Genomic DNA, 23,172 nt, shown 5'->3' on the forward strand with positions numbered 1-23,172 from the left:
CTCCGTCCTAGTGGCACCCCCTGGTCAGTGGCAGGGCTGGAACCACCCCCCAGCCCTCTGCCGCGTGAGCTAGAGAAGCATGGCCGTGGTGGCGGGGTGTGGCCCCGCGCTGAGGGGGATGAGACACTTGCCGTGGCTGTCCCAGCTCCTAGCAGCCAGCAGAGGACCAGTGAGACGCTTGGTTCCATGCCCGGCTCTCGTGGACAGGGCCGGATTAACTCAAGGGCTTTAGGGGCTGCAGCCCAGGGCCTCAGGCTAAGGGGGTCCCAGCAGGACTGTGGGCGGAGAGGGGAGCCTGGTGCCGGCTGCCACCAGTCCAACTCGCAGCGCGTGGGGCAGCCGGTTGCGGAACCTTCCCTGCCTGGAGCCGCAGCACCAGTGGGCAGCTGCAGCCGCCCGTCCAGCTCGGCGCCGAGCCCCTGGGCAACAGCAGCCCTGTGGTGCCCGGCCCGACACCTGCCTGGGCTGCCACACAGCTACTGCGCGTCCCCACTGGCTGCGCACGGGCCGTGCTGGCCACGGCCACTGGCAGTGGGGGGTGGGCGTGGGTGGAACCGCTCTGCAGGGCAGTGGCAATGCAAAGCCCCCAGGACAGTGCGCGGGAAAGCCTGGGGGATCCCCTGTGACCTGAGCAGGGGGCGGGCTCGGGGGTCCCATGGAGGGGGCAGCCCAGGGCACGGGGACACTGAGCTGCTCTCTGAATGGGGCAGCGCTGGGGAAGGGGGAGTGCAGAGCACAGGAGAGTCTCTTGGGAATGGGGGGGCAGCAGCTCAGGGGGGGGGTAGGACGATGGCATTTTAAATCCCCGTTTCTGAAGCGTGGTGGAGGGGCCCCAGGAGCGTTAATCCAGCTCTGCTCCTGGACACAGCCTCTGCCCAGTCCTTGCCAACCTGTCCCTGTCCCGGTTCCGGCAAGTCACCACCCCGCTTCCCCCACAGCATGGCAGAGCTTCAGCATCTCAAAGGGGGGCTCCAGAAGTTTTCACCATCCTGTTCCCGCCCCTCACGCTCAGCAATGGCTGCTCCCTTTTAGTGACTGTTGGGGTCAGTGTGTCTAGCGCCGCTCTTGGCAAACAACTGAACAGGCTTGAGTCCCTCCCCTCCCGACACCTGGGCAAATAAATGCCCCCTCCTCCGGTGCCCTCAGCATGCAGCTCTCCCCTCAGCCGCGCTGCGAGCCAGTGTACAGACAAGGGACTCGCCGCAGGGGAATGGGAACCTGGCATGTTTGGCAAACCCAGCGCCGACGCTCCTGTATGCAGATCGAGTCAGCTCCGCCTTGGCCGTAGTGCGTCTCACCACGTTCCCAGCCGCTGGAGAGCCGGGCCCTTCGCCAAGCCCTCGCATGGCTTGGCTCGGCAGGGGCAGTAGTAGGTTTGTCTCTGGGCCCATGGCAGCCGCTTGCTGAGGTGCCCCCAGTGAGTCAACCCTTGCGAGGTGCTGCATAGGCAGGGCCTTGCCGGAGCCTGCCCCGCTCTGCTGCTGTCCTCTGGGCTGTGCCCCACCCTGGAGTCCCCTGCCGAGGCCCTTCCTGAAAGCCCTCATGGAAGGGGAGCCAAACATGTGTACGGCCCTTGAACACGGCCCTGGCTAACAACCCTTTTCCCCATCCCAGCCCTCTCCGGGAGCTTCCTCAGACCCGGTTCCTGTGCAGTCATGGGGGCTTCCCACATGGCCCCAGAGGCGAGGCAGACGACGTGCTCTGCAGCGTCACCAGTTGGGGGCGAGCTCCTTCCCAGCTGTAGGGCTAGCACTGCCCGTGCTGAGGAGACAGGGCCAAGCTGGGCGCGGCTGAGATGAATGAACAAGGCCGGCCCAGGCGTGATGTGAACCCAGCACATCACCTGGTCAGAAACAGGTTCAAACCACGCCAGGCAAAAGCTGCCCCGAGGCACCGGTGGGTCTCCACCCGCAGACCCAGCTTCCGTGCGCTAGGCTAGGTGGGGCTGACAGCACTGGCTGCATGACACAAGACCGGGTTTTCAGGTGCTTCGGACTTTGCCAGCCTCTATGCGAGGGGCTGTAATTTCCCACCCGGCTGTGCCTCAGGCTGAATATTGCTGGACAAGTTCAGCCAAAACTGCTGAGCCGTTGCTGAGCACAGAGCCAGGGAGGAATACATTGCTTTGTGTCTGTGCAGCTGCAGCATCCCGCTTGGGGCAGGGACCTGAAATTAGGCAGGGGGCTGCCTTTGCTGCTGGGGACGTCCTTTTTGCCAGTCCCAGGAAAACCCACCCTAATTTGGCTAAGAAGTCATTGAAAAACTGCAATTTGCACCTGCTCAGTAGAGGATTCTTACAGCTCACTTCCCCAAGGACTCCATTCGCGGGCACGGTGCCGGCCAAGCTGGGCAGGGCTTTGCTGGCACTTGCAGCTGGGGGCTGCTGTAGGCCACGCTGGGTCCAGATCTGAGCAGCTGCACTGGCCACTGCTGGGCCCAAGCCGAGGGAGAAGGAAGCTGCCTGACTTGAATGCAGAGGGGACACGGGTGAGAGCAGGGAAGGGGTGGCAGGGAGTAGCCTTGGGACAGGAGCCTGGGGGGAGGAGGCTGGCAGAGCAGGACAGGTGGGGTGGAGCAAAGGCTGTGACTGGCTGGGGAAGGAGACTGGAAATGGAGCTGTGGGGTGACTGAGCGGGACAGCGAGTCCAGAGGGGTGAGACTGGGAGTTGCTGGGCAAGGAAACTGGGAGTGGGACAAGAAGCCTGAGTGGAGACGGGGACTGGCTAGGCATGGAGAATGGGACAAGGAGTCAGAGGTGTGGAAGACACAAGTCTGAGACAGGGAGAGAGGTTGGAGGGGAAGGGCAGAACTGCTCACACACGGTCTGTGCCCACCACAACATCCCTTCTCAGAGCATGGGATAGGCCCCGATTCCTGAATCTCATCCTTCTCCCGTCAGCAAATAGCTGTAAAAGCCACTGGCAAATTGTCCCATCCCCCTGGAGTGCTGGCCCACAGAGGATAACAACCTACTACTGCTAACAGTTAGGCAAATGGCAGAGGTCTCTGGTTGGATTTAAAGGTTCCAACCATGCTGAGCCATGATGGGATTTCTGGTTTTGAAGTTTGCTTTATTAAAAAGTTAGGAAATTCCACACAGCACTTCGTTACAACATCATTAAGATTGGGCTCAAAAGTTAGGAAATGCCAGAATTACGGATGCCTGTGCAACCCTAATTTGGCCCTGTGTGTACGTATCACACACACACATTTCATAACATGGGCACATACTGTTTTTGCCACGAGATGATTTGCTGCACTGCTTTGAACATATAAAGTGTGAATCACAGTATTTGGAAAAATTAGGTCAGAGGCATCTCAAATTGGGTACCTAAAATTAGTGGCTACCTTTGACTTTAGTCCATGTGCCTCCATCTGCCGTCTGGAAAACAGGGAAAACAATCCCCATTTGGCTGAAATTAATGCTTGGGACACACTCAGCTACCATGGCAATGAGTGCCATAAAAAAGCCCATGAAGAAACTATTCTGTCTCCAGCGCAGGGCTTGAATGGGCGTGCAGTAAAGAACGGCTGGGCCTGCACACTGAGCAATGAGGAGAAAACAAACCATTGCCTCGCTGCTCATTCAGGGAGCACAGCCCAGGGTCCTGGGCAAACACTGTACGTGCCCATGTAACTGAAGACTGCCATAAAACCCCCTGCAGAGGGTGCCCGGCCTGCTTACTTCAGGTGCTGCTGAGGGCTTCACGTTACAACTGCACGACAGTCCTTTCACCAGTGTGTGTGTCTGACACACACAGAAATGCACACTAGCTAGAGTGTGTGTGCAAATACAACTGGGTTCACTCAAAAGCCCCATTGCCTCCCCACCCTTGCGCTGCTCTGAGCCACATCTGCCTCCTGCCTTGACAACCACAGCCTGGCCGTTTGGCACCAGCTGTGCCCAGTGGCACATGTGCGTGTGCAGCGAGCTGAGATGGCCGCTTGGTCAGGGCTTTGCATGGAGAGGGGGAATCTCGCTGCTCCCAGCCCCTTGGTGGGCTCGCTCGCTCGCTCAGTCTCACATTCATCAGGTGCTCACATTTCAGCCATCAGCCCCAGCACACTTCACTTTGCTCCAGGATCTGGCTGTTGGTCCAGGCTGCTCCAGTTCCAGCCTATTGCCCCCTGCAGGGACTTGCTCCTGCTCCCACGCTGGGGGTTCAGGAACTGCTTGGCCTGATGTCGGTTTCTCCTGCACGCAGGTGAGCTGGGCGGGACATCCCTGGGGTGGGTGCTCTAGGCTGCTGAGCAGGACTTTGGCACAAGCAAAGAGAAGCCAGTCCGGGTTACACGCTCAGCCCTGCGCCAGGGGGCAGGCCATGGGGAGAGCCGCTCTGCACACAGGATAGAGTCAGGGCAGCGATTTAAAGGAGCACCCACTAGATGCAGGGCCCAGGGTCCCGCCTCCAAGCACGGCTCTGGTGGGCTCCTCACCCACTACGCTCTGGAGACAAGCCATCGACCCCTGGGGAGATGGGGGAATTGAACCCCTCTGATGCCAGGGCTTGGATTTTCTGTCCCAAGGGGCTGCTGGGGAGAGCCGCTGCCTACAGCCCACGCAGGTGGAACTGGGGGAGAGAGATGGGCTGGTGGAGGTTGGCATGCAGGCTGGATGGCGTTCTGCTGCGGGCCGGCCCACACGCTGTTTCACTGGGCCCCTCGGCTCTTGTCCAGAGGATCATGGCTGGGCCTCCCTGGAGGCCCTTCCTCAGTTCCAGACACAGACGCGCTGCCCTCGCCCAGTGGCCATGAAGGCTGCAATGTGATGTGACAATGGCACAGAGAAGGGGGTGAATCGTCTCCAGGGGCCGGGGCAGGCTGGGACACCAGCCCAGCAGGCACTGGGCTGCCCACACGTGTGGCTGGAGGGGCGCAGAAAGGGCCTGCTTGACACCGGGAAGGGGGCACAGCTGGCGCTGGAGGCTGTGCATCCTGGCTCCCTGGCCTGGCCTGTCCTGGCCTGGCCTGTCCTGTCCCACCGGAGGCTGGCCAGTGCTGTTGAGGGTCTGGTTGCACGGTGGGTTTCTGGAGCGCCCTCTGATCACTGAGGAGGCAGAAGAGCAGGACACGCTAGGACACCTCTGACCAGTGTCTTCTCTTGCTGTGGTCCTATCACCTGTGGCCTACAGCCTGACGGGCGGGCAGAACGTCTCCAAGCACCGGGGCCTGCTCGTGTGCGCCACGGTTGGGGTGGGCACAGTCCAAAGGAGGCGCTGGGGAGGGGCGGGGCGGGGCGGGGCACGGGGAGGAGGCTGCTCAGGGATGGTGAGAGTCATTGGCCGCCTCCTCCTCCTCCCGGCGTTCGAAGGCGCTGTGGGCGCGCTCCAGGTCCTGGATGACGTCCAGCAGGCGGGCAGCAGCGGCCATCCGGCGGTCCTGGCGGGAGCAGCGTTGCTCTGCAGGAGAGAGGGGAGGAATGCGGTGAAGGAGGGTGCGGCCAGCCCGGAGTGCTCACAGGCATGTGAGCGGGTCCCGCAGAGCAGGGCCAGCCGGGCCAGGAAGAACCCGCCTGCTGCTCTTCCCCACGGCCCAGCTAGCCGCCAGGCTCACTCCCCGCCGGCCAGGCGAGGCCCTGGGGCACAGAGCTCCGGGGCTGGCAGTAGCCCTGCCAGCTGAGGCAGGGCTGGCAGCCTGCAGAGGGATGTGCCAGGGTCAGAGAGGCTGGCAAGGACGGCAGCACCCGGCAATGCTCAGCCACTCTCCGCAGGCGGCAGGCGCAGCTTTGCGGGGAGTCCCTGCCAGTGCTCCTGGGCTGCGACATGGGTCACTGGGCGGGCTGGGAGGCAGCATGTGGGGGGGAGCCAGGGGGAACCCCCAATCAGAGAAGCAGTGAGAGGGTGCCAGCCCCAGCACACCAAGTCTCAGGCCTTGGCCCAGAGCAGCAACCCCCCCTCACTCGCCCCGACCGCCACTGCAGCGCAGAGCTGTCACCCCGACCACCCCACTGCAGCGCAGAGCTGTCACCCCCCCACACTGCAGCGCAGAGCTGCCACCCCGACCCCCCCCCCCCACTGCAGCGCAGAGCTGCCACCCCGACCCCCCCCACTGCACAGCTGTCACTCCCCCCCACTGCAGCGCAGCTGCCACCCCGACCCCCCACTGCACAGCTGTCACTCCGACCCCCCCCACTGCAGCGCAGAGCTGTCACCCTCACAGTGCAGAGCTGCCGCCTCCAGAGAATGGGGTTGGGGGGGCACCTGTCCACTCTAGGCGCTGGTTTCCCCAGGGGCGTGAGTAGCAGAAGGGACAACAGGCGAGGGCTAGGGCTGTAGGCGAGGGCTAGCCCGTCCCGCCTGCCCAGGGACTGCAGCCAGTGCCAGTCCGGAGCAGCCGGGGAGGAGGGAGACGGGCTGGCGTTCAGTAGGGAGGCACGCCGAGGCCCCAGGGCTGGCAGAGACTGGTCACTAGGCCGGCCACAGGGCCCTCTGCCCAGGCCACAGCCAGTGACGGCGGTGCAGGGGCTCCGGGGGAGCGACTCCCAGCTGAGCTGGCGGTCAGTGCTTTGCGAGGAGTGGGGGTTAGGTGCCCTGGCCCCAGCCAGCCTAGTGGTTAGGGCTCCTGCCCAGAGGCAGGGCAGGGCTGGAATCTCCAGGCCCAGCGGCTAACACCGCACCAGCCAACTGGCTTCCCAGGGGGGCAGGAGCTAGGAGGAAAATCTGGGGGCTCTCATGGAGGTTGAAGATCCTGCTGGCTGCCTAGAGCGGCCCCTGCACTAGTTCTCTTTCCTGCCACAGGCCCATTGCCACTCTGCGGCCATCCTGCGGGGTCCAGTGGGGAGGGGGCTCTGTACCTCCCTGGGCACGAGTGCCCTGCTGCCTCTCCTGCTCCAGCGCCAGCCCGGCATCCGAGCACTCAATGTACTTCTCCCTGTGGAGAGAGGGGACACCAGAACTCCTACTGTCTGTCATTACAGCCCCATGCGCACAGGGGCCCCGCCCCGATTCGTATGCCCCCCCAGACCTGCTCTGTACAACCCCGTATGCAAGGGAGCCCTGCCCTGCCTTGGTCCATACGCCCCCCCGGCCCTGCTCTGTACAGCCCCATGTGCAAGGGAGCCCCACCCCTGCCCTAGTCTGTACAGCCCCCCGCCCAAGGACCCCCCACCCTGGTCTTTACACCCCCTTATAATGATCCATACACCCCCCCCCATTTGTACAGCCCCATGCACAAGGGCCCCCCGCCCTGGTCCATACTCCTCCCATGCCTTGACTCTAGTTTGTACAGCCCTACGTGCAAGGGAGACCCCCCACACTTCTGATCCATACAGCCCCACGCATAAGGCCCTCCGGGCCCCAGTCTATATTGCCACCCAGCCCTGGTTTGTACAGCCCCATGCGCAGGGGGATTCTGGTCTTGATCCATATGGCCCCATTCACAAGGGCTAGCCCCCAGTGTATACAGCCCCCCCTCCTCCCCTGGGCCTGTACAGCTCCCTTCTGGTCCATATAGCTGTGAGGGCAATCTAGTTGAGGTCTCTGTGGGCTCTCATGTTGGGGTTACCTCCTAGCAGGTGAGAAGGGGTGCTTGGTGCAGCAAACGCCCAGCTTACCAAGGCATTGGGACGCCTCCTTCTCACGTCTCCCCTGTGGTGTTACGAAGTCCCCAGAGCTCAGATTACTAGAGTGGGGTACCCAGGAACCCCCACAATCCAGGCAGGGGCCAGTTCTCTGGCTGGCTCTCCTGCCTTTTGGTGTAGCCGCAGGGGGCCCTTTATGGGGCTGGATGAGACGGAAGCTGCTCCCCCAGGGGTTGTACTGATTGCCCCCTTTGCCCAGGCTCCCTTTGCCCAGGCAGACTGGCAGCACTGGGGCCAGGGCAACGTCCCTGCAGCCCTGGATAGGGGCAAACTCCTTCCCCAGCCCGAGGGAGGGGCACAGCTGGGGAGGGGCCCCAGGAGGCGCGTGGGGTGCAGGGGATCCCCCCGTCCAAGGAGAACAGGCTGCAGGGGAGGAAGACACACAACCTCCCCAGCGGCTGGCCAGGGCAGGGCCGTCCTCCGCGCCTCTCCGCAGGCCAGGCGGGCACAGCTCCGGGGCATCACCGGAGCCAGGGGCCGCGCTCCAGGCCCTAGTCGGGGGCCGCCCGCCGCCCCTGGGAGCGCGGCATGGGGCGGGGCGGGGTGGGGGGGGCGTTTCACGGGCGGGCGGCGGTCACCGGGCTAAGATCAACGCTGCCGCCGCCAACGCCTCCTCCCAGGGCTGCGGGTCCCCTCTCCCGGCTCGGCTCGGCTCGGCGCGGCGCGGCGGGAGGGCCGGGCCGGGCAGGAGAACGTGCCGGCAACGAGCAGCCCGGCGCTCAGGCACCAGCACTGCGGGGGTCTGATTCCAGCCCCGCTCGGGGCCCGGGGGTAGAAACCAGCCGCGGCCCCTGCCCGGCCCGGACACGAGCGGCCCCTGCGCGGGGGTCCCGGGAGCAGGTTTCGAACCCGCGGAAACGCTCCGAGGCCCGAGCGCTACAAAACCAACAGCCCGGCACCCAGGCTCCGCCCCCAGCCGCAGGGTCGCCCCGCCCCCACTGCTGGCCAGGCCCCGCCCCTCCGCTCTGCCCGCCGCGCGCTGACCTGAGCTTGTCTCGCGCCAGCAGCAGCTGCCCGTAAACCATCTGGGTCTCAGCGTCCGGGTCGAGCGGGTCACTCCAGTCCCCCAGGGTCACGGCACAGTGAGTCCGGCTGCAGCCGCGCACTGAAGGAAGACAGGAAGGACGGTCCGGTCCGGTCCGGTCCGGTCCGAGGAACGCCAGGCACGGGCAGGCCAGGGGCCCGCCTGGCAGGGTCTATCGCGCAGCGGTGGGTCCTGACTATCCGGTCAGCCCCCACATCGCTCCTAAGGCCATGGGGGAGGGAGACCCACCCCAGCCAGCCGGGACTGGCCGGGACCCCTCCAGAGCCCACCACGGCTCTGCCACCAGGCGCTGGGGCTGGCAGGGGCCGTGGCAGTGTGATCTAGTGGGTAGAGCACTCAGCTGGCACTTAGGCGACATGGGTTCTATGCCCAGCCCTGCCACTGGCCCGTGGGCAAGTAATTTCCTTTCTCCGTGCCTCATTTTCCCCATCTGTACACTGGGGTAATGCTGGAGACTCCTGCATGCAGTGCTTTGAGCTGCAGGGCTGGAACGTGCTAGGTAAGAGCTAGGTGCCCTAAGGGAAGGGGGGATGCCCAGATCCCCCGACCCCTGTCCAGCCCTTCCTTCCCCCATGCTGAGAAGCAGGAGCATAAAGGGGTCTCTGGGTCTAAGAAGCCCCTTTCCCTGCCAAAGCACAGCAGGCTGAGTTTGCAGAGGCTCTGTAGCTGGCAGGGGCGGGTTACCTGTGCGGTCGGGCTGCAGGCAGCAGGTCCAGCGGTTGCCCCGGAAGGCACCCGGGTGGCAAGAGGGCAGCATTCGCTCGTTGCAGATGCTGGCCTTGCGGATGGCTGACAGCCACTGGTTCAGCTCATTCACGTTCTGCTGGGGACAGGGGGAGTCTCAGCCAGGCGGGCATGGCGCCACATCCCCTCCCTAGCCCATAGCACCCCAGGGATACAACCCAGACCCCCTGGGTTCTAGTCCTGGCTGGGTGACCTTGGGCAAGTCCCGCCCCTTTCGGTGCCTCAGTTTCCCCATCTGTGCCTCAGCACAGACTGCTGGGTGAGCCATGGATTGGATGGGGCTCATTCAGATTTTCACTGTGAAGCCAGTGGCAGATTGAGGCAGGTCTGGTGTGAACACCAGGACCTAACTTGGCCCTCCCCTCAGTTCTCCACAAAGGCCCCCGAATCCCCTGGATCCAGGCCCCAGGATACACAGCTCTTTGGGGGCTCAGCCTGGATGTCCCATAACCTGAACCCTGTGCACAGCTGCATTCCTGGGGGTTCCTTTGGCATCTAGTGTGATCGGAGCTAGAGCCCGTCTCTCCCCTGACACTGGTGGGTCCCCAGAGCAGCACTCGCTCTGCAGCACCTTTGCTAAGTGCCCCAGTCCCTGCTCCAGGATCGCAGCTTGGTTTAACCGCATGCTGGGGCCTGCGGCTCTTTGCTTTGCAATAGCAGCGTGCTGACGAGATCGAGGGGTGTCTGTGGGGAGATGCCAGGACTTGCCCCTCACACAGGGTGGACCAAGGGCTCTGGCACAGGAGGGATTGGCAGGCAGGCCGGCGCCAGAGGCCTGGAACTACCAGACACCCAAGGCCAGCACCTGCCCAGAGACCTCGCTGTAGTAAAGAGCGAGGGGCAGCCAAGGGCTGGATGGCACCAAAGAGACCCAGGCCACACTGGGACCGTGCAAAGCTGCTGCCCTGGGGAAAGTCCTGGAGCCCCCGGCATTTGGGCCCCCGGCTAGGAGCCCGGGCAGAGGCCTGTCCTCTGCAGCTCTGCCACAGTGGGGACGCACAGCGCGCAGCACAGCAGACTGGTGACCGGCAGGACTCACCTTGCACTGGATGTACATGGTGTGCAGTTGCCCCTCGTTGACCTGCGTTATGATCTGCATCATGTGTGGCTGCTGGAAGGCATTTTCGTCCACCCTCTCCACGGCGCAGATCTGCTGGATGGGGATGGAGGAGCGAACCTGCGTGGACAAGACAGTGCCCGCCCCGAGCTGAGTGAAAACACGAGCCCCTCGCGGAAGGGTCTGCGCTGAGACTCGCCCCCAGTCTCACCTCCCTGCTTTCAAACCCTTCCACCGTCAACAGCCCCGGCTCAGCAACCACCGCCCAGCACAAGCAGCCTGGGCTAGGTGTGAGGGGAATCCTTGGTGTGGATTCGAGTCACAACGGCAGGGTTCAGGCGAATCAGTGGAGGTGGGGAAATGGGGATTGAGGGGCACCATCAGAATTGGGGTTAGTCCAGGCCTGGGATAGCAGGGGCCAGGCTGGGATTGAGGGTGCTGGTAGAGCTGGGGAAGGGGGAGCTCAGGGCTGGTATAGCGGGAGGGGGGAAGGCAGGGATTGAGGGGCACCGGCACAGCCCCACAGCAGAGCCTCTGTCCATGCCTTGGCTGCCTCTGGGTCCCGTCGTTCTTGAGGGCGCGGGGGAACACACCTGCCACTCGGGGGACTTGGAGTAGGTGAGGGTCTCGCTGCTCAGCCAGAAGTAGCGTTTCTTGAAGGTGAAGCGGGGGAGGAGGTGGAGGCCCTCGGCCTTGTGCTTGTGCAGGTAGCCCTCCTTGATGGTGACCGAGGGGTGGAAGAGAGTCCGGGGCTGGGCCTCGCCTGCTGTGGGGAGAAGAGAGCAGGGTTACCCCATACATCTGCCCTCCAGCGCTGCCTTGTGGAAACACCAGCGCCCACAGCAGGCCAGGCCGTGGCTGGCAATGATTCCCCTGGACCCGGGAGAGGTGAGCTCTGGTGGGTTGAACCAACATGGGGCCTGCATTGCACTCCCACCCCAGGCCCATGGCACAGCCGGGCTCCCCCCAGGGTCAGTGAGTAGGGAGGCTGAGTGCCCTGCCCATCCCGGAGGAGAGCGATCCCTGGCCAAGCACAGGGAGATGAGCTGCCGCCCAGCCCCACCCCTTCCCAGGGGGCTGAGTGATCTGTCCCACAGCACTCCCAGCCCCAGATTTCTGCAGTCCATCATGTACACCAACGAGCGCAGGTCTGGAGTGCCAGCAGCCGTGGGGCTGGAGTACGGGCTGCCCTGGCATGATGGGCTGGGGGGCGGCACACCAAGAATCGTTCAGATCCACAATTCTCAGGGAATCCCCCCTGGCAGGAGCAGCCTATCCTCCCCATGGCCAAAGAAAACACAGTGAGCTGGCCCAGCGTGGCCCAGAGGGGGCGCCATTTTCCACCTGATCCCAGCCCTGCACACAGGGCTCTCCAGAAACCTCTGCGTTTTAATTACTGATCGTTTCTGCCCACGGTTCACACGCAGTGATGGGCAGGGCCATGCCAGAGACAGGGAATGTGGTGCCCATCTCACCTCTTGCCCGGTCCCTTCCAACCTCCTGGGCCTTTGGGACTGGGCTGGCTAGCCTGGGAACTGATCGCAGGCGAGTTTGGCGGCACAAACGCATGACTTGTCCACACTTCTCCAGCCCAGGTGGCACTGGGCTCAGAGCAGTGGGGGTGCTTCCAGGCTCAGCCTAACCTGCTCCCCCATGGCTAAAAGAGGCACACGGTGAATGTGCAGCAGCCTAGGAAACACTCCAGCCTCGCAATCACTGGCTCAGGCAGGGGGATGCTGCTGAACTGAGAGGACCAAAGGCAGCTCTGGCACTGCCTTGGACTGGAGCTCACCGCGGCGAGCTGGGGGCGCAGGCTGGGACGGGGCAGTGGGAGCTGGGGGCGCAGGCTGGGATGGGGCACTGAGAGCTGGGGGCGCAGCTGCATTCTGACTCGTTAGAGAGCATGGGACATGGGCCCCCCAAAGATCAGTGACTCCCTGACCGGTGTGTTTGGGATCAGGCCCAGGTGTGCTGCACCAGCCGGCTGTGGGCCTTCCTGGAAATCATGAGATCAGGAAAGGGTGAGCCTTTCCTGCCCACAATCCCTGCCTGACGCTCTCACAACTCCCTGGCCTGCACCATCCGTGCCACGGCCAGCCATGGTGTTGAGACCTGGGCACAGCCCAAGAGCACCCTCCATGGGTAGGATGTCCGTGCAGAGACGGGACTGAGCTGTGCTTAGCTGTGCCACGGGGGCTCTGCTGTTGGAGTGAAGTTTGGACTCTGGCTAGCCCGTGCTTGGGTCCGTCCCACTGCAAGACCAGCCCGTGCTCTACGCGTGTGTTGTGTGCAGGGCCCATGGCACAGGAGCTGTTTGGAGCACGGGCAGGGCCCAAAGGACTGGCATAGCGGGGACGGGGGTACTGCATGAGGTGTAGAAATGCAGGTGATCTCAGAAGGAAGCAGCTGGTCTCCTGGGATCAGCAGAGCAGCCTCCATGTTCATTTCATCCTGAATCTGTTCCTCACACTGCTGTCCTTCTAGCGCCCTGTCCCCACCCCACTGACATCCACCCCAGGTGCACAGCACCTCTCGGCCCAAGCCCTTTGCCACTGACAGCCCAGGTCTGCCTGGCACAGACTCAGTGGAAACCAGCCCCCCTTCCTGCAGGGCAAGGCGGCTCCTCCAGGCAGCAGCGAAGGGATGCCAGGGCAGGGAAGAGCGGGGCGAGGGCCCAGTGTTGGCAGCGTGCGGATGGAATGCCAAGACCGAGCTCCTCACCCTAGGGTGGGAGAGTCTGGGCGACACGCCCAGGACAGCCCAGCAGCTCCTCCAGTCACAGGGCAGTGGCTGGGTGGCAAGCGGACAGCAAGGGACCGAGCTCCGGCCCGGGCCGTGGGATCTGAGAGAGGGACTCTCCCAAGCCAGTGCCCTGCATGTGCTCCTCCCCTGCCAGAGACCGGACTGCTGCTAGCAGGCTTCCCGCTCCTCCTCTGTCCTGGGCAGCCTCTGGGACCCTCCCCACAGCTCTGCTCAAACCTCCCCGCTCTTCCCCTGACACGCTGGAGTGAGCCCGGCAGACGCACCCACTTGGGCAGCTATGCCATGCAGCTGTCACGCACTGAGCGGGGGAGTGGATCCCCGCCACGGCCGCACTGGACACATCGCCCACTCCCACACCTTGCTCCCCGGCAGCCCGGACCCCCTCCCCTTCCCGCCGGCTGGAGATGGGGGATCCCCTGATCCGCACTGAAGCGCAGGGGTGGGGCACAGCAGGGAGCCATAGTGCTGGAGTGCGAAGGCGTGGAGCTGGGTGTGGGGTGCAGACCCCGCCTAGGAAGTTCTGAACCCTTCCAAGGTTTGGCAGGACCAGAGGGATGTGAGGGGCCTGACGACCAGCTGGGGACCCTGCTGGGGCTGGGCCAGTCACACGCGAGAGACAGCTGCCTCTTTGCCCTCCTCCAGCCCCCTCGCATCCAGGCTTCCAGAAAACACATGGCTGGCCGAGCTTCCGCTATTAAACGTGTTGTCGGCTCAGAGAGCAGAAACGCTGCCATGGGACTGACTAGAGACGCACAGCTCAGCTGGCAGAGCGGCTGGGGCAGAGGATTCTGTTGGGCCCAGATCCACCAAGGTATTTAGGCTCCTAACTCCCACTGAGTCCATGGAAGTTCGGAGGCTGGGGTGGCAAAGGCAGATGGCCGGGTGAGACCCGTTTGCTCCCAGGGGTGCTGCAGGCAGGCTCCTGTGCACCCAGTCGCCCAGCTGTGGGCGAGATGCTGCTTCAGGTGCTGAAGTCAGCACATTGCAGCATGACTTCCCCACCCCTGAGACGGGCCTCTCCCTTCGCACGCCGGTGGCACCCAGGCACCGTCCCTGTGCCCGGAAGAGGTTTCAGGGCAGCAAGCCAAGGGCAGGAAAGGGGCAACCTGAGCCCAGAGAGCCCCCGGGCACACCAGGGACCTCACCAGTCTCGCTGTCCACGTCGATGAGCTTGTCCAGGAAATCCTTCACGCGGGCGATGCTGGGGAGGATGAAGGGGTGCAGCGGGGCCATCCACTGCTCCTTGCCGTGCCCCAGCTGCAGGCCCAGGTTGCCGATGCTCTGCACCGCCTGCCGGGGAGAGGAGTGGTGAGGGGGGTCACAGCGCAGCCTGGCTCGAGACCCCGCAGGGGTTTGTCCGGCTGGAGGAGGGGGCTTGGACCCTTCGTTGGACCGAGTCAGTATGATCCTGGGCCACGAGCGTCCCTGGGAAAACCAGGCCATGGCTACAAGGAACGGAGATGATCAGACACCATCGATGCTGCCTCCCCTTTGCCTGTATATTGCCTGCTGTGGTTCTAAGCCCCTTGGGAGAGGGACCAGCCTGGAACGTGCCTGGCAATACAGAGGAGCAGCACCAACTGCCTGCGCTGTCTTAGAGGTGGAAAATCGGGGGAGGTGTTCAGCCACCGCACCCAGCCTCCCGCTGACCCCCAGCCGCAGAGTGAGCAGCTCCCAGGGCCAAAGGAAAAGGGTGCAGGGGAGGGCTTGGGTGGGGGCAGGGAGAGTCTGGGCAGCCTGGAGGAGGGGGAGAGAGAGCAGAGTGGCCCCTCTTCTTCCCTCCTCCCCCACTCCCTCGTCCTGCCCTACATCTCCCCCCAGCCCACTGCCCCTTCCTTCATTCTCTGGAACTCCCAGCCCTGGGGTAGCTGACCCTGGGAACAACGGGTTCTCTGTCACCGGCAAGGTTTGTATTGGGGGGGATGCTCTCGGGATCACGACGGGGAAGTCCTATGGCCTGGGCAAGACAGACGGTCACAGTGGGCCTCTCTGGCCCTGCCCCTTGCCCTGCCACGATCAGCAGACAGCGGGATGCCAGCCCCGGAGCGGCTCTGAGTGTGAAAGGAGCTGGCTGGGGGCGGGGTTCATACTGCGCGGGCTCCTGGAGGGCGGGGTGGCAGGGAGACCCTGGAGGTGCACAGGAGCTCACCCAGCCCACTGTGCAGGTTGGCGGCTCAGCTCCAGGCCAGCCCAGCTGGGCGTCACTACCCTGGGCTGAGCACTGCGGTTTCTACAGCCCACAGAGTGGGGCGCGCCCCAGATTGCAGGGGGCCCCCAAACACAGCGCGTCTTTCTTCCACCTTGATGCAGTGACTAAAAACAACAGGTCAGCCCCTGGGCAGGGGGGCCCAGCCCAACACCACTGCAGTGATTTTAATGGCTGAGGGGCTGCCCCAAAGATGTAAAACACCTTCCACCAAGAAATCACCTCCTCCCCCCTCCCCCCAACGAATCGCTGCACCTGTGCAAACAATCCGCCCGCAGGCCTGTCCCACAGGTGCGCTGCTCGGGCAGCACACAACAGGCAGCCCCAGCCAAGGGTGCACTACCCGCTCCGCCCCCGCACTGGTTGGGGCCAGCACCGGAGCAATGCTCATTTGATAACGGGTCCAGTGGCCACCGCAGTCATTCCTTTGCTTGGAATGGGCACCGGACCAGGCCTTTAGCTCCACCCGGTCGATGGATTATATATGGCAGTCATTTCCCAGACGTACCCAACCGCAGGGACCTCGCGGGGCACCCAGTCCTGTCCCCTGCACTCACTGCAGGACTGATTAGTATCTAAATCCGGGGTAGCCGAACTGTAGCGCATGAGCCGCTCTTTCACCAAGTTCAGCTCGCGGAGCCCCTTGAGCCCCCACTTCCCCACTGCCTACCAGATGGGTGGGGGGCTCGGCGCTTCTGCCCAGCGGCAGGGTGGTGGGGCTAGCGGATTCTGCCCAGCAGGGAGGGAGGCTTTGGCGGGTCAGTACGTTTGGCCCCCATCCCTGACAGGTGTTGGTCTAAGCTGCTCCAGTGATGGAGATTGCCAGGGAGGGTGTGGAATTTATTCCTCTGCGTAACCACTCGGACAATGAGGAAGTTTTTCCCACTGTCCAAGTTAAAGCGCCCTGCTGCAATTTAAGCCCATTTCTTCTTGCCCTGTCCTCAGAAGTTAGCAAGAACAATGTTTCTCCCTCCTCCTTGTAACAACCTTTTATGTATTTGAAAACTGTCATGTCCCCCCTCAGCCTTCTCTTCTCCAGACTAAACAAACCCTGTTTTTTTCAATCTTCCCTCACAGGTCAGGTTTTCTAGACCTTTCATCATTTAGAATCATAGAATATTAGAGTTGGAAGGGACCTCAGGAGGTATCTAGTCCAACCCCCTACTCAAAGCAGGACCAACCTCAGCTATATCATCCCAGCCAGGGCTTTGTCAAGCCTCAGCTTAAAAACCTCTAAGGATGGAGATTCCACCACCTCCCTAGGTAACCCATTCCAGTGCTTCACCACCCTCCTAGTAAAAAACTTTTTCCTAATGTCCAACCTAGACCTCCCGCCCTGCAACTTGAGACCGTTGCTCCTTGTTCTGTCATCTGCCACCACAGAGAACAGCCTAGCCCCATCCTCCCTGGAACCCCCTTTCAGGTAGTTAAAGGCCACTATCAAATCCCCCCTCACTCTTCTCTTTTGCAGACTAAACAAGCCCAGTTCCCTCAGCCTCTCCTCATAAGTCATGTGCTCCAGCCCCCTAATCATTTTGGTTGCCCTCCACTGGACTCTCTCTAACTTGTCCACATCCTTTTTGTAGTGGGGGGCCCAAAACTGGACACAATATTCTAAATGCGGCCTCACCAACGCCGAATAGAGGGGAATAATCACTTCCCGTGACCTGCTGGCAATGCCCCTCCTAATGCAGCCCAATATGCTATAAGCCTTCTTGACAACCAGGGCACACTGCTGACTCGTATCCAGCTTTTTATCCACTGTTACCCCCAGGTCCTTTTCTGCAGAGCTGCTGCCCAGCTCGTTGGTCCCCAGTCTATAGCTGTGCATGGGATTCTTCCTTCCTAAGTGGAGCACTCTGCACTTATCTTTGTTGAACCTCATTAGATTTCTTTTGGCCCAATCCTCCAGTTTGTTTAGGTCACTCTGTATCCTATCCCTACCCTCCAGGGTATCTACCACTCCCCCCAGCTTAGTGTCGTCCGCAAACTTGCTGAGGGTGCAATCTACCCCATCCTCCAGATCATTAATAAAGATGTTGAACAAAACTGGACCCAGGACCGACCCCTGGGGAACTCCGCTTGTGACCGGTTGCCAGCTAGACATGGAGCCATTGATCACTACTCGTTGAGCCCTATGCTCTAGCCAGTTCTCTATCCATTTTATAGTCCATTCATCCAACCCATACTTCCTTAACTTGCTGATAAGAATACTGTGAGAGACAGTATCAAAAGCTTTGCTAAAGTCAAGGTGTATCACATCCACCGCCTTCCCTACATCCACAGAGCCAGTCACCTCATCATAGAAAGCAATCAGGTTGGTGAGGCATGACTTTCCCTTGGTGAATCCGTGTTGACTGTTCCTGATCACCTTTCTCTCTTCCAAGTGCCTTAAAATTTCTGTTGCTCTTCTCTGGACTTTCTCCAATTTGTCCACATCTTTCCTGAAATGTGGCACCAGAGCTGGACACAACACTCCAGCTGAGGATTTAGCAGCACAGAGTAGCCTGGGAGAATTACTTCTCGTGTCTTGCTTCAGCACCCTGCTAATACAGCCCCCAATGACATTCACTAGTGTTGACTCGTGTTTAGCGTGTGCTCCACTATGACCCCGGATCCCTTTCCGCAGTGCTCCTCCTAGGCAGGCATTGCCCATTTTGTATGTGAGCAACTGATTGTTCCTTCCCAAGTGGAGCACGTTGCATTTCTCCTTATTGAATTTCATCCCATCAACTTCAGACCATTTCTCCAGTTTGTGCAGATCATTTTGGATTTTAATCCCATCCTCCAAAGCACTTGCCACCCCTCCCAGCTTGGAATCGTCCTCAAACTTTCTGAGTGTTCTCTCTATGCCATTATCTAAATCACTGATGAAGACACTGAACAGAACCGGATCCAGAACTGATCCCTGCAGGACCCCACTTGATACGCCCTTCCAGCTCGACTGATAACTATTCTGGGAATGGCAACGAGAGTTCTGTGGCACTTTAAAGACTAACAGATTTACTATTTGGAGACATAAGCTTTCGAGAGGCTAGCTCCCTTCTTCAGATGCAGTAATACAACAATAGGTAACACAGAGGTATCATCCAAGTGTTACCTATTTCTGTATTACTGCATCTGAGGAAGAGAGCTAGCCTCTCGACAGCTTATGTCTCCAAATAGTAAATCTGTTAGTCTTTAAAGTGCCACAGAACTCTCGTTGTCTTTGCTGTATACAGACTAACACGGCTACCCCTCTGGAACTGTTCTGGGAATGGTTTTCCAGCCAGTTATGCACCCCCTTACAGCAGCTCCATCTAGGTTGTATTTCCCTAGTTTGTTTATGAGAAGGTCATGGCAGACAGTACCAAAAACCTTACTAAAGTCAAGATATAGCACATCTACCTCTTCCCCCAGCCACAAGGCTTGTTACCCTGTCAAAGAAAGCTAGCAGCTTGGTTTGACATGATTTGGTCTTGACAAATGCATGCTGACTGTTGCTTATCATCACCTTATTATCTCTAGGTGTTTGCACATTGCTTGTTTGATGATTTGCTCCATTTGTTCTGCAGTGTCAGGTTTGATGGTTGGATGTGACGCACGCGGTTCCTCTTTTAACAGATCCATGGAATTGAAGGCCAGAAGGATCGTTCGATTGAGTCTGACCTTGTGTAGATCACAGGCCTCTCAACTGCCCCTAACTCCCCCTGTGCTGAGCCCAGTCACTTGTATCTGGCTGTGTTCGAGGACCCCCCGAGCTGGAGGATGCACCGCTGTCCTGGGGAGTCTGCTGCAGCGGTTGGTCCTGTTCTCCTTTCTTGGCCACATTAAAGAGCTCTTTACACTGCACTATCATCACATCCTGACGCAAGGGACTCCAGGCCAGATCTTCCAGACTGGCCTAGCTCCACAGACAGCAAGGCTGTGTCAGAGCAGCCAACAAGATTTGGGCTTCTGTTGCCCTCTGGGGATTTCTCCCCTGGGAGGGGGTGCTAGCCAAGGCACACATTACACATTACCCGACACACATTACAGCAGTGCCACGCAGGCATCAGACAAACAGTCAAAGAGGACGAAAACCCAGCACAAAGCAGGAGGTTCCCCCTCCCCCCTGCTGGGTACCTTGGCCAGCAGTAAAAGTGTGCGACTGGTCCGGGTGTCGGCATGCTGGTCGCGGAGGTTGAACAGCTTTGGCGTCAAGATGGCAGGAGCGAAGAAGCGGAGGAACAAGAACCCACTGATGGCGATGTACTTCACATCCTAAGGGAGGGTCAGAAATTCAACCGCCAGCATCAGCAGCCACCACCTGAAACCTCATTCCACACGCAAAGTCCTACCGCTGGCTTGCAGGCTAAGCTGGACTTTGGTTTAGATTTAGGAAAACAACAAAGAACATAAGTCAAGTATCCTTGAGAGAGCATGGTGTGTGCATCTCCTCGGAAATATGTGGGAGAACAAGATCTATCCAGTGTATGTAATATGGCCCCCATTGCTATAGCATCTGCAATGCGTGTATCCTCACAAGACCCTGGGAGGCAGGGCCAGACTGTTATCCCCTTGGACAGATGGGAACTGAAGCCCAGAGAGGATAAGTGACTTGCCATTGGTCACACAAGAAGTCTGTGGCAGAGCAGGGATTTGACCAGGTCTCCCAAGTGCCACACTACTGCCCTAACCACTGGGCTGTCCTGTTTTCTTTGCACACAAGGCAGCACTTGCATACATTTTTAGGGACAGTACACCAGACATCACAGTCACATGCATCACAATCATAAAGACCGCCTCCCCCCCTCCAGTAAAAGGGGAAAAACCCTGAAAAAGAAACATCCTCCTTGGAGAAATTCTCCCCGGCACATCTGTTACCTCAGCAGCTCCCCCCAGGGGTTATTAGCTGGGCCTTTTGCACAGAAACAGAATCTTTGCCACTCAAGATTTCACTTGCTCCCCCTCCTGATTTCCCTGGGTCAGGTCATGACCCTCTGCCTATGACCTCACAGCTGGCTCCTGTGATGTCACAAGCAGTGGACTGTGACTTCCCGTGGACTGCGAGAGGGCTGCACTGCTGAGATACAGCGCCATTGGCCGTGGAAAGCCATGGGAGCGCATTGCTCACGGCATGCTGAGCTGCCCCTGCCAGAAAGGCATCACCCAGGCCCACATCCTTTCTTCCCCACGGCCTCGTGCGCAGTCTTTGCAGCCCCCGTCTGCATCCAGGGCCAGCTAACTGTAGCCAAAGAAAGCGCCGCAGCTCCCTGGCTCCTCAGGCGGCTTTCTCCAAGGCAGAGGTAATTGCATGGCTTAATGCAGAGAGCAAGGCCCGCTAGCTGCATGGCACAGCAAGCCCACAAATCAGAGCTGCTGCATGGACACTTGTCTCCAGTCGGGAGGGCCTGGGTGGGTTCTTCAAATTCCTGCTGGTCCCTGGGTATCCTTCCCCCCCCCTCCCCCAGGCCCAACTCCAGCCGCAGCAACCATCCCTCAGGTCCAAGTGGACTGAAAAAACCCTGCTGAGCAGCCTGGCTGGAGCATGGGGACAGGACAGCAACAGGTCGACTGCTCTCTCGTGCTGCGATCCCATCAGATGGACGGCTGAAGGAGGGCTGGGCCAGGCAGGAGCACAGCTGGGAGGTGCCGGTGAGAAAGGCACCAGACCATGAACAGGAGTTACAGCCGAGTTCTGGCAGACAGGACTCCTGGGTTCATTCCCTGCTCTGCCACTGAATTGCTCTTTGACCTTGAGCAAGTCACTTCACCTGCTTGTCCGGGAAGATTGTGAGGCTAACGTCACTGCTGAAGTGCTCTGAGATTCCAGGATAACAACCCCCCAGTTGGATCCTTAATGGGACTGAAGCCTGGACTCTAGCACCTAAGCACAGGCATGTTTGAGCTACAGCCTATGCACTGACGTGGCCCGGCCACTAGCGGAGGACAGCGAGACGCCTGGCCAGTGTGTTGTGAGAGTGAAAGGTTAGAGGGCAAAGAGTCCTTCCCAAGGAATTCTCCAAGCCGTGCTGGTTTGTGGCAGGGCCCTTGTTTGCCCACAGATGAAACCTCCCTCACGACCCCCTCCCCCTTCACCCCCTGCCCCTGCCTGACCTCATGCTCTGCTTGCGGAAACTGCGCCTCCACCCGCTTGTGCAGCTGCTTGAAGGCCACCCTCATGATCGGGGGACACTGCTCCACTGAGCCGACGATGGACTCCAGGATGTCACTCAGGTAGCCTTTCAGGAGCTCCCGGCTGCTCTCCCGCACCTGGGCCTCGGACAGGGAGCCCTTGAAGGAGATCCTCCTGCAGACAGACCCAGAGCAACGCACGTTCATTACCAACCCCCCAGGAGCCTTTGCCAGGCAGTCTGTCTCTTGTGCCTCGCTGCTTTTGTTGGCATATGATCAAAGCTGCCCCCTGCAGCCCTGGCATGTGCCAGGTATCCGTATATGGCCAGGTGGCAAACTACTGCAGCAAGCGGAAAGGCTGCAGTGTCCGTTTCAGGGCCATTGCTTTGAAATGGAGGATTTTGCAGACTGAACTGTTGATGTGGTTCCTGCAGGGGCTCCCATTTATTTGATGCCAAGGTTTCCTTGCAGCCATAAGCGCTAGAAACTCACACGCCTTTCCAGCGGTGCTGAGCGCTCGCTGCTCGCTCTAGCGGATGGGGGGCGGGGTGCTCAGCACCTCTGAAATTCAGGCTTGTCTTTAACAAAGCAAACCTTAGGCTTCTGGAGCCCACGGCTCTGGGAAGGGGGTTGTGTGCACACAAAGCACACCCGGCCCTGGTATAGTGGCCAGGTTCAATTATGCAGCAGCTCTGAGAGCTCCCAGAGCCAATCCCAGCCCCTGCGACGTGCGCACTGCAATCCTGGTCACAGTGACCTCTGCTTAGAGCGAAGCTGGGCGCTGCAAATCCTGGCTTCAAAAGCAAAGGGCTCAGCTGGGCCTGACTCATCTTCACGGCCCATTCTGAGAGATCGAAGTAGGGACCGCCAGCAATTCCTTTCCCCAGAAGAATTTGCAGCTAGCGTCTCCTACCGGGCTGGCACATGAACCATCAGAAGCACGTTTGGCCCTGCAAAAGGGAGAAAGGCACTGGGCTGGGAGCCAGAGTCAGCAACCAGCCCCAGATCTCCTGTGTGACTTTGGGCAAATCAGTGCATCTCCTTGGGCATCTGGTCCCCATGGGTAAGCTGGGGCAATCCTCTGTCTTGTCTAGGGGGCAGGGACTGCCTCTTGCTGTGTCCATTGGGGTCCCTGGCTCAGCTGGGGCTACCAGCAGCAGCAGCACAGCTCACTCAGCCGGAGCTGCCTTGCGCCTGGCCCACACCAAGCTCCACCGTGTCTCTGGGCTCCTGTCCACTGGCACAAGGCAGGACTGACCTTGGCACGTGCCTTGCACCTGTGGCTTTGAAGTCCGTTGTACTGATGTCACTGCCGACGTTCCCTGGATGCCCTCGGGGCCCTGCTCCTGAGCCCCCTAAACCCACATCCCCGCGGAGCGTGCACAGAACGGTGCCGAGCTGCCGAATCCCCGCAGCGGGGAAACGCCCTGATGAGACAGTCCTTGTGCCCCAGTCCTGGAGGGCTCTTGCCCTCCACAGAGTGCCACGCCCCAAGATGGAGTTGCTTAGCAACCAGCATGAGCTCTCTCTCCTGGGAAGGCCCCTGGGAGGAGGACTGGGCTGCTCGGTGCTGGTGGAGCTCCAGAAGCCCCCAGTGTGTCCAGGCCAGCATGGGGTGCCCGGCAAAGCCAAGCGTGATGGCTCCAGGCTTGGAGCCAGGGAGGCCAGCGGGGATGGGGAAG

General features: G+C 60.5%; 1 protein-coding gene across 1 annotated transcript in view; it reads right to left on the minus strand.

The window, feature by feature from the left end:
• Positions 1–3,050: 3,050 nt before the first annotated feature.
• The window catches only part of RASAL1 (RAS protein activator like 1), a 70,473-nt gene continuing 50,351 nt past the window's right edge, over positions 3,051–23,172 (minus strand). Inside the window, exons 13-21 of the mRNA XM_067550266.1 lie at positions 21,473–21,665; positions 19,499–19,636; positions 14,334–14,478; positions 11,019–11,191; positions 10,408–10,545; positions 9,309–9,444; positions 8,564–8,684; positions 6,794–6,870; positions 3,051–5,399 (exon numbers count right to left, since the gene is read on the minus strand). Of these exons, the coding sequence (XP_067406367.1) occupies positions 5,260–5,399; positions 6,794–6,870; positions 8,564–8,684; positions 9,309–9,444; positions 10,408–10,545; positions 11,019–11,191; positions 14,334–14,478; positions 19,499–19,636; positions 21,473–21,665 (1,261 nt within the window). The 3' untranslated portion in view covers positions 3,051–5,259. The remainder of the gene's footprint in view (positions 5,400–6,793; positions 6,871–8,563; positions 8,685–9,308; positions 9,445–10,407; positions 10,546–11,018; positions 11,192–14,333; positions 14,479–19,498; positions 19,637–21,472; positions 21,666–23,172) is intronic.

Source organism: Emydura macquarii, unplaced genomic scaffold (assembly GCF_026122565.2).
Source record: "Emydura macquarii macquarii isolate MOO-44397 ecotype Brisbane River unplaced genomic scaffold, CSIRO-AGI_Emac_v2 contig_1254, whole genome shotgun sequence".
Taxonomy (NCBI): domain Eukaryota; kingdom Metazoa; phylum Chordata; order Testudines; family Chelidae; genus Emydura; species Emydura macquarii.